The 11,020-nt window shown below is 37.0% G+C and overlaps 1 protein-coding gene across 2 annotated transcripts; it reads left to right on the forward strand.

Moving 5' to 3' along the window:
* The first annotated feature begins 312 nt into the window (after window positions 1–312).
* isg20l2 (interferon stimulated exonuclease gene 20-like 2) lies at window positions 313–5,650 on the forward strand. Of its 2 annotated transcripts, none has more exons than XM_004560105.3 (4): window positions 313–381; window positions 1,591–2,318; window positions 3,319–3,519; window positions 3,922–5,650. In XM_004560105.3, exons 2-4 carry the CDS (start codon window positions 1,713–1,715, stop codon window positions 4,039–4,041), a joined length of 927 nt encoding a protein of 308 aa, XP_004560162.1. In that variant the 5' UTR covers window positions 313–381; window positions 1,591–1,712; the 3' UTR covers window positions 4,042–5,650. The 2 variants fall into 2 exon arrangements, with proteins under 2 accessions (XP_004560162.1, XP_004560161.1); XM_004560104.3 differs by having other exon boundaries at window positions 327–653.
* The last annotated feature ends 5,370 nt before the right edge of the window (window positions 5,651–11,020 follow it).

Below are 11,020 nucleotides of genomic sequence, written 5' to 3' on the forward strand. Positions count from 1 at the left end.
TCTTAATTTTAAACTTTAGAAAACAGTCTTCTACTTGGTTCCTTATATGCATCTGATATGGGGTTTTATTAATAACTTATAATAAATCACTCCCTACTGTGAGCAAATAGTACATTATTTAGGAATTAGTGGAAAGGATACTACAAAAGACGTTTAAAGAGTTTTAGTTTAGTATATTACTCAAAGTTATTGTGCATGTCAGTTTTAAAATATTTTATGATTTCAAAGAAATATAATAGAGAGGCTTTGAGATACCAGAGATAAAAGTATTCAAACCAATCTGGAATTTTCAAGATGAACAAAGGGTATCCAAAGGCAACATGCCCCGGATGTAGATCATCTGTTCTGGGCAGGAGGATTCGTTCGGTTCACGTGTAGCAGGTCTGGTTTTATGTTTCTAAAAGTTAATTTTAGACATTTCCTTTGAGGGCATATATCGCTATCGACCGACCAAATGTTCACAAGCAGAAAGAGAAACTGTCCATTGAGAGAGACTGTCAATAAACAGTGTTTGGTGTCCAACGTTAGCGTTAGCGGGCTAACCTTAGCAGTTATTAGCTAATGTTAGTATTAGAAGATATAGCAGTATTAGCAGTAGTGGCATCCACCAAGTGCAGCTGATGAGGTTTCCTGATGCCTGCTCAGTCATCCAGGTAAGGAAATCAGGTTTCCTTACCTTCAGGTTTCCCCAACTTTATAAACAATACGGTTTGTAAAGTTTGAATCTGCGACACGATGGGACAGTTACTGTGCCTGCTCATTTACCAGTTGCTTATAAATCCCGTATAAAGTTAGCTTTAAGATTTTATATTTCCAGAATCCCTCAGGTTGCCATGTTAAGTTGGGAAAAGTGTTGACCCTTCCATCCACGACCACAAACTATCAGGTCGCAAAAAGTAAACAATTAAAACAGAAAACATCTATTGTGAAAGGATGGAACAGTACCAATGTTTACATTGTCAATCTGGCAACTTCAATGTTTTCTAGTTTCCCGGACAAGTCCAGATTGATGTTACGTCCCCAAATTGGTTAGATAATTAGATATATGGATACTTTATTCAATTTTACGAGCAAAATTATTGTGTTATAACAACAGGATAAAGAATAAAAATAGTACAGTCTACAGTTATAAGCAACATAGTTGAAGCCAAAATGCTACATGCTCATAGTGATGACTTTACAACTTGAGTGAAAAAAAGTGCACAAATTTTTATATATACTACAGGGATTAAAAACAGAGCATTTTAAGAAATGAAATGAGTTAAAAAGTAAAGATAAGACTTAGATTGTGCAAGAAATTAGTGAAAATTATATTAGTGAATGATATATACACTCCAAATCTAACAAACGACTGTATAACAGTAAAATACTGAGATATATCTGTAAAAGGTTGTGCCTGAGAAGTGTGTTCACCTCACAGAAAGAAGAGTTATTGGACAGTTCCACAGAGAACAGTAACAATGATTTCCTGAAGTGTTCTTTGCCTAGAAAAGTATCTGAAAATTTGCAGGCATTTTCAGGCACTCGGTCTGATTGGTTATAATTCTGCAAATCCAGGCACAGTTTGATAATATTGTGTTTGCCTTGCAGGATGAGACTTCTAAACTGGACTAAACCCAACAAGGACCTGTTGAAGGATTACAAATAAGCAGATCTATGAGATTGTTTTGTGGGAACGTGTGTGTTTTGAAATTATTTAATTTGATGTAAACATGTCAGACATTTGGATTAATTTATCTCATGATGAAACTGCACCGAAAAAAGCTCTAGCAGGCAAGGTAAACAGGAAAAAAGAGTGGCTGCGTAGAAAGAGGCACAACCGTGGAGCAAAGGGGTACAGGGAAGGTAAACAAAAGAACAACCAGTATAGGCAAGACTTCAGACAGAGCCAAACACCACTTCAGAATGGTGCGTCCATTAAATGCCCACCAGCTTCCACTTCCACACAAAGCAAAAGTTTATCGTATCTGGCCAGTGCACACAGTAGTTCCATGCCTCCATGTGGTGAAAAACCAAAGGAGCCCCTGAAATCATCAGCCAGCAGCCCTGGTTCCTCAGTATCAAGCACCTGTAAGCCCATCACCATGTCATCAGGGAACCCTTCTAAGTATGTCGCTATTGACTGTGAGATGGTTGGCACGGGACCAAAGAGCCTCAGTGAGCTTGCACGCTGCAGTATAGTTTCCTATGAAGGAGATGTGATTTACGATAAGTTTATCAAGCCCTCTGCACGAGTCACAGACTATCGCACTCGATGGAGCGGCATCCGACGCCGTGACCTCGTCAATGCCATGCCATTCACCAAGGCCAGGATGGAGGTGAGAAAAGTGTACTTTTTTTTAAACGATTTAGCATGTTCTTTTACATTGTAAAATGCTTGTCATCAGAGGAGTTAAGAGAGAGAGATTTGGGCAAAAATATTGAATTTAAATGTAAAGGAGAACTCAACAACTGCAAAGATGCTGGAAGATATGTAAGTACCAGTGTTATTATAGCTAATATATAATTTATATAGTTATAGTTAATATAGTTATTAATTTGACAGCTAACCAGCACTAAAATATATTGTCAGATAAAACACATTTTAATCCGGATGAACGCACAACATGTGTGAGGTACCATACAAGTTGCAGCTAGTGTAAAGACACAGTAAATAACAGCAATTAAAGACAACTGCAGGAATAATTTATCATCCTAATCCATTTTTGTCCGTTTATCCTGTTCTGGGTTACAGTTGGTCTGGAGCCTGTTGTAGCTGTCTAGCTGCTATCACAGGGTTATCACAGGGTTTTAAAAGGGCTAACAACAAAGAGCCTGACAACCATTTACACACAAAATACAATCTCCAATTGACCTAACATGTATGCGTTTGGAGTATGGACCCACTAATGAAAATTAAAAATACAAAAATAAAATGAAATGATAATTAAGTTTCCTAACACTTATGGTAGTTAAATGTATTTGTTGTTAGTTTTATAAAAAGCTGTTGTTAAAAAGGGAGCACACTTATGGTCAGGTAAGGTATCCTTGAAAGGAACTTCACAGTTTCATGCAGACCGGTGCTAATATTAATTAATTTGTTTAGGTAAACCAACTGTTAATTTATATATGTTTTACTGTTTAAATTTATTTACTGGTTCCTTTTAATGGTCTTAATTTGAAAAAAGAATCACAACTGGGTTAAGATGTCCAAATTAACTTTAATTTAGACATTATTTCATTCCATTGTAGGATTTGATTTTTGCAGCGTCCATTACTCTGTATAAACCATATGAGTTTAGTAAATAAGATGTTTTTTTTTATCCGTTGGTACTACAGATACTGTCGCTGATTAAGGGTAAGGTGGTGGTTGGCCATGCCATCCACAATGACTTCAAGGTGATTGGTTACTGTCATCCCCCCGAGCTGACCAGGGACACTTCTCGAATTCCTCTCCTGAACCAGATGGCCGGCATTGAAGGGAATAAGTGCACTTCACTGAAGACGCTCACGAAGGCCATTTTCAACCGTGACATTCAGGTAAGACAGAGTTCTCTGTTTGGTTGAATACAAAATGGAAGATATGTACAGTTAGTGGAGCTAGTTTATTAGAAATTATAATAATTGACATTAATTACACACCAGGACACCAGTAATTTTTTTTTATGTGAATCACTAACAACAGTGTTTTTCTCACAGAATTATATCGAATTCAACACAAATATTTACCATAGAAGATTTTTGGTTTTGAATTATTTTCTTCTTTTTTTTTTTACCCTGGAATCCTCTTTCATGTAGTGGGCTGTTGTCAATGACAAATTTAAACTGAAACCTGGGTAGAAAACCAGTTTTTCAACTAAAAGGTTAATATCATGTAATGTCATCATGATTATATAAATGTGACCAACATAATGCTTAACATGTCCTCTCTTGTGTCCTCAGACTGGGAACAAAGGCCACTCCTCTGTGGAGGATGCTAGAGCCACTATGGAGCTTTACAAAGTGGTGGAACATGAGTGGGAGACGCAACTTGCTGCTAACTCAACGGCCATGTTGGGGTAAAACACTTGATATGGCGGGCATGCAGTTTGGACAGCGGAATTTAACTGTCCCATTGTTGTGTGAATAACCAAACCAGGAGAACTGCAATTGCTCATTCAACAAACCGGATAACCTTCTACCAGCTGCCTGAATTTAAATAAAACTGTACTGTTGTCAGTGGAGGGGAAGAATGTGAATATCTGTTGGAGCTGAAACTTCTTCTACATCAATTTAAGCTTGATTTGTACTACTTGATGAAATCTATGCCTTACCATTACATCTGTATCGTCCCAGAAGTGTATCTAGATTGGTCCATTTGATAGTAAAATATGTGAGTCACACAATGATATTGTTTCATTGAAACAATGTGTTGTATCTGGCTTTCTCAAAAAAGCTAACACAGTTGCCAGTTTTCAGCCAGTGTTTTTTTTTTAAACCATGAAAGTCTGTATACAGACAGATATATTATCGACCTAAAGAAGCCTACATTGAAATATATGGTAGCACTGCAGCAGAAATATTGGTAGAAGTATAACTACCAAGGCTTTTAAATTAAGTTTAATCAGATGTAAGAAGTAATTCTGTACATACTTGTAAATAATTGCACAAGTAAATTCCAGGAGGAGTCTGCTCACTGCTGGGACTTTCTAGAAGGACGTTGGTGTTGGTATAGAGGCAGGTGTTTTTGAAGACACTTCTCTTTTCTGTTTCAGTAAAGATGAGTGTTTTATATGTATTTGCTGCAAGTCCAACAAGATGAGCTCAGTGTCATCCTTAATGGAAGAGTAATGAAGACGCATTTGTCCAAACTCCAAAAGTAAACATGCAAAAGCTGCAATGGCCATTATGGTCCTGCAGAGATTCAGTGCAGGACTATAAATCAAGCTTTAATTGCAGTAGTTACATTTTGTGTCAGGGTTTTACACTGTGTTCAAATGGTGCTCATGCCACTTGGGGGCAGTCATGTCTTTGCTGGAACATTATTATGTGATGTAAACAGTTTCTAGCTTTTCACATGTTTTTTGTTTTTTTGTTGTTTTTTTACTAAATCAGCACTGGGCTGTAGTAGGACCGCATTTTATCAAGAGTCATGTAAACACTGCAAATAAATGGTCTTATATTCTTACCATGTGAACGCCAGTGAAAAAGAAAGTGAGCCCTGACTAAAAGAGCGTTAGTCAAACATCTAATTTTATTCAGGACCATAGAACAAAGACTTAACCCCTGAGTCATCTGTGTAGACTTTATTAATATGTTTTAAGGACCGAATTGTTAATATCACAGACATCTATAAAGCGTGCATTGTTAAATTTATTGGAGTTAGTTATCATTAAAAAACACAAAAATCAAGAATTGATCAACTTCATTCCCATTCCCCAAAATACTTCTGTTTAGACTTCAGTGTCCACACTGCTAGCCACTGGTTTGATCTTCCATTTCTCCTGTTACAGGAGTGGTCTGAGTGCCCAGTTAATCATCTTCCCTCTTTCAACTTCTTTTCCACCAAGTTCAAGAAACATAAGTGGTGACTTTCTGAATTTGTGCAATTTTCTATGCAATGTCTGTTGGAATATGTTATTCACTCTACTGTCATCCTGATTTTAAAATCTATAAATCATTACAGCAGTAATTTTGTGGCGTTACTGTAATTGGGTGTAAAGAAACCAACAAAACTGAGATAACGTTCAAATACTTATGTGCACAAAACACTGTTTAACTTTTCAGTTTGAAACACTCCTCGCTGTTTTTTCCACATTCGTTTTTTAATGTGGAAAAAAAACAAGCAACGGTGCCATCTGTGGCCATTTGAGGTAGTGAAAGATGTCTATGTAGTGCCCGTTTGCATCAGTGTGTAGAAACTTCATAAGTGGCAGCACATAAAGAGCCCCAAATATGACCATGAAGCTAGTGAGTCTGTGAATGCAGATTTCCTGTCCCAGTGAATTCATGACCTATTTAAATTAAAGGTTAAAATTGCTTCCCAAAAAAGGTGCCTGGAAGTGTCTGTTGATGTCTGCACCTTTCTAAAATTCTTTTAGAAAGACTTTGATACTATCTCCTCATCTGAACAGCATAAATGAGCTCTATGGTAGTCTCTGATACACGACTGAGGAATAGGAAGTACATCAGTTTGAAAAACGGATGCCTCACAGGTCCTCTGTTGGCAGCTTCATTACCCTCTACAAAGCATTAGTCTCAAAATCAACAGTGAGCAGTCGACTCCGGGAAACTGGCCTTGTAGACAGAGTTGCAAAGAAAAAAAAAAAGACCTGTCTGGCCCTAGCCAATAGAGGGAATGGTTAAGATGGGCAAAAATGTGCAAACACTGGGCAAGGCAAATTCAAGAAGAAAATAAGATTTTGGGTTAACGGGTTTATTTATAAGACTAGATGCCATTTGTCAGGAAATACCTTTACATTTCCAGTTCCTTTTGGTGGGGAAATATAAAGGCAAAGTGAGAGATTTGTGCATGATCAAAGGCATCATGATAAGGAAAGTTTGACTATTTTTCAGTGTGGATACTAGTTGATTGGAGCAGGTTTGTTTTCCAATAGGACAATGACAAAGCTCCAAAGGATGCAAAAAGTATGTAAAGAAGCTGTGGGCTGGTACTCTGTATTGGAGTCAAGTCACTGGATTTCAACCCCATTAAGCACTTTTGGCAACCAGCCCACCATATAGTGCATACATGTTCTGTCAATAGTGTCTACAGTATGTCTGTGAAGGTTCTCAGTCCAGGTCATCGTAGTCTAAGGAGCTTGAAAAGAAAAGCGTCTGGACTTCTAGTGTCTACGGCATAGTCATATATATGCATAACATTGTTTTCCACATATCCTGGCTTTTAATTTGAAAAAAACAAACAAACAAAAAACTCATAAAATGAAAAGCAGAGCACAGCAATTCTAACTTATGTTGTTCCAGATTCCTTCAATAAATTGCATGCTGAATGTCAAAGGTCTACAAGAGTATAATCGCTGCCAGTTGATGATTCTTTTACCAAAACAAAGATTGAAGGACAAAATTTAAAATAATTATTCTTTTTTGTATGTTCCAGTGCATTCTGGTACATCCTGCAGATGCATAGAATTGATGTCTATATCTAAAACAGCAATCATTATGGCTCCAATGGCCTGATAGCTGAGTTCTGAGATTACTTATTGTTAGTGTTGCTTTTCGTCTCAGAATTCACCCCTTTTTAAAAGTCTTTTGACAGAACAGACCTTGGTCAAATGTCAGATCTGACAAATGGCACAAAGCGTATGAATTCCCTGTTTTATTGAAGGCTAGCCTTTCCACAGAGCACATCAGCAGCTGCATCAACATATTTCTACTCTTCCAACTTTACACCACTTTGCTGGTGTAAGCATACGATTCTTCCACAGTCTCATACTGTTCCACTTTATGTCCCCTTTGGCAGCTGTTTGTCCTTAAAGGTGAACGTATCAGCATTTTTCCCCCACTGTGAATTCAGCTGTAGTGAATTAATTATACAGAATGCCATCCTTCCTGAGAAAGCAACACCAGACACATCTGCTATAGCAGAGAAGCTCATTAAAATAGTAAGAACATACCAAACGTCACAGGCAATACTGCACACAAACACCAACAGTGATTCACCAGCACTTTCTAGGTCTTTGTTAGAAAATCTCTACATACACCAAAACACCATGCTGTCACACCCTGAGAGCTCAGCAGCACAGATTTATTGGATTCAGCACACATCCACTTTGTTTTATACTGGTATTAATTGGGGTAATTTCTTAGCAACAGTGGGTCAGATCTGTTTAATGTGATTGTGGTAGCACAAGGGGACTCACAAGGAGCAGGAAGCCTTGAAGAATCATGTCCTAACTTGAAATTTTAATGTTATGTGTTTTTTTAACAGGTTTTTAATCAAATTTATCTCGATAATTTTGCAGGGATGTAACACTTCATCCATGGCAGACGAGTTAACACCAAGCTATTCACGTCCTTCTTTGCTCTTCTTTTCATAATCTGTTAACAGCTGTTTTGGCTTCTCAGCTGGCAAACTGAGCTCGTAACTTTGTATCTGGAAAATTCTGGCAAAACAAGGTAGGTATAGTAGACAACTATTGCTGACCTAACTGCCAGATTTAATGCTATTCAATTCATGTGCAATGCTGGGAAATTTACATTTGAAATAACAAATGTAAGACTGTTAAAAAGGCAACTGGTAACACAACTATTTAAATCATGAAAGTAATATAACATAACATTTCTCTCCTCTATTTTCAACAAATATATTAAACTGATACATAGATATCAGAAGGCCAGAACCAACCAAGAAACAATACTCCAAATATAATGAGTGTATATTAACACAACATGTTTTAGATACAGAGGCTAAGACACTTGCTACAACAAAAAAGCACATAAGTAACATTACAGAGTAGGATAACAGTGTTTAACCAGCAGAAGTCGTGAGAGGAAATCAATCAATGTCCCAAAAAGCAGGTGCCCCCCACAGACCACTGTAATTAAGTACACCAGTCAGCCAGAACATTAAAATAATTGACAAGTGGAATGACTATCGTTCATCTCATCTTGTTCTACTGGGAAACTTTTGGCCTTGGCTTTCATGTGGATTTAACTTTGACACTATCATCCATCTACTGTAAATATAGTTGCAGACCACGTACAGCCCCTTTGTTGCTGTGAAGCGACATGTGGTTTAATCCATTCTCTAGATTATCCCATGCTGTTTATCCCCTCTTAATCTCTTTGCATCTGGCCAATAATGTGAATACTTTGATTTTATTCCCTGTTATTAGATTCAAAAGTGAAAGCCAGAGCTTTAAATTAAAGAGGCTTTGGATTTTCTTCTATAGCTGTATTAAGTCTAATATTTTTGAAATCTTTTTTATATTGACCATTTCAAATGAGAAACAACTTTTGGCTCACTGATTCTTTTGGTCAACATTTCCCTTTGTTAAATGTGATTGCACATTATTGATTTAAATTATTCTTGAATTTTGAAATTAAAGAAGATTAAGTGACTACCTGCTGGATTAATTAGACCTTGGAATACATGCAAGACCACGGTGTGTGTCATTATGCCATACAATATGGATTTTATGGAATTTATTGCCCCGGGGTCAAGTTATTGGGAGCTAGACTCTGCAGATTACCCTTTTCAGACATATCACACAGCAAATATATTAGTCATGGCCCAGCCTCAGCTCTATGTGCATAATCAGTTTTTATTGCTCACGTCCAAGCCATCAGGAATTTGTCTGTTTTGCAGATTTCTACAGTAGTTAACCTACAGTACATACAGTGGGTTGGTAGAAGGGTCAGGATATGTGGAAGCTTAAGTTCTTATAGTGTCATGCATGTGGGTTATGAAAACTATGCGGGAGGAAATAGAAATCTCTGGAATAAGCAACTTTCTAGATTTATTACAAATCTGTTTAAAATACACTATAAAATAGGGTAGAGGCATATTGAATCCCCTATAATTTGTTCACTCATTCACTTTATCTCACATTAATGGTTTTTACTGTGTCCAGTGACACTCAAGTGCCCAGCAGTGAATACAAAGTTGTTCTTGCTGCTCCCCTGTAACATTTAAAGATCTCATAGAATAATTAAATGTATAGGCTTTGCTAATAAATATGCAACATGAACTAGGACACTCTAGGGTCAAAGAGCTAACCTGTGAGTGGAAAAACTGGTTTATACAGTATGACCCTTGGATTGTTTTCTTATTTAACAGTTTATTATTGTTTATTGCAGATATTTAGCATCCACTTTTTGTGTAATATTTTATTTGATTGTATTTGATGGTTTGGGCCCCGAGAAGACTAGCAACCACTGTTGTGGAAGCTAATGGGGTTCCTTATAAATAAACTAATAAACAAACATGTTTATTTTTAGTAATTACAAATTCCATGAACATTGCTTAATTTTTGGATGGTGATCTCATGACCTCAAGCACTTATAACATGCTAAAACTACTAGCTTACCTCAATATTTGGTCGCTAAAGTTACATTTACAATCATATTCCAGCTTTGTGGCGCTTTAGTCTCTTACAGCATTCGTTTTGATACACATATTACTATATGGCTCAACATCACTACTCTTGAGCTCTTTGCCAAAACAAAAGCTCAGAGAAAAATATTTATTAAACACCAAATTAGCTAGTGAGCACATAGACGGACTTTGCAATTTGTAATTGACATTCAAATTGCCACTGATGAATTAGTCACATCAATTTGTGTCCAAAGTGAAGAAACAAACAACAGGAAGTCAGATAACCACAATATCATTATGCAAGAATACTGACTAATTATATTTTGAGATGTTATCTTGTAATTATGTGACACACAGTTTGTGAAATGAGATGCAGATCTCCCAAGATTCTAGCATAAATCATCAGAAAATGTGTCACTTTTTTCCTTCTTTGGAGATCCAGACATGATTGTGAGTGGTAATGTTTTGAGACTACAGCTGAATGCTAATTTTATTGAGTCTGCTGGAAATCTGGGTTAGACTGCAGGCATTAGCCCTTAATAAGGGCATTATATATTAGAGCATTTTGTCAGATTCTTGTGGAATTGTTCCTCCCCCTAGTGGCCATAAATGTCAATTATTGACTCTTTAACCGTCGACGCTATGGGAGAAGAAGAACATTTAATGTCATGCTGCAGTGGGGTGAAAAGAGGTAAGAGATGAATAATTGCATGGTGTATCACGTGAAGTCCCGCATAAGTAAGGTATGATTCCGCTCACCCGATTGAGCCCTAACTATAAACTTTATCAAAAGGAAAGTTTTAAGTCTTAAAAGTTGAGACCACACTTTATATGTCAGGAGAACTATTTTAAACTTAGCATATATTCTGGAATTAGCAGGGAGCCAATGACGAGAAGCCAGTATTTAAGAAATATGACCTCTCTTTCTTGCACCTGGTCACACTCTCCCTGCAGCGTTTTGGATTAATTGGAGGCTTTTTAGGAAACTTTTAGGGGGGGAAAGAT

The sequence above is a fragment of the Maylandia zebra genome, linkage group LG11 (assembly GCF_041146795.1).
Source record: "Maylandia zebra isolate NMK-2024a linkage group LG11, Mzebra_GT3a, whole genome shotgun sequence".
Lineage (NCBI taxonomy): Eukaryota > Metazoa > Chordata > Actinopteri > Cichliformes > Cichlidae > Maylandia > Maylandia zebra.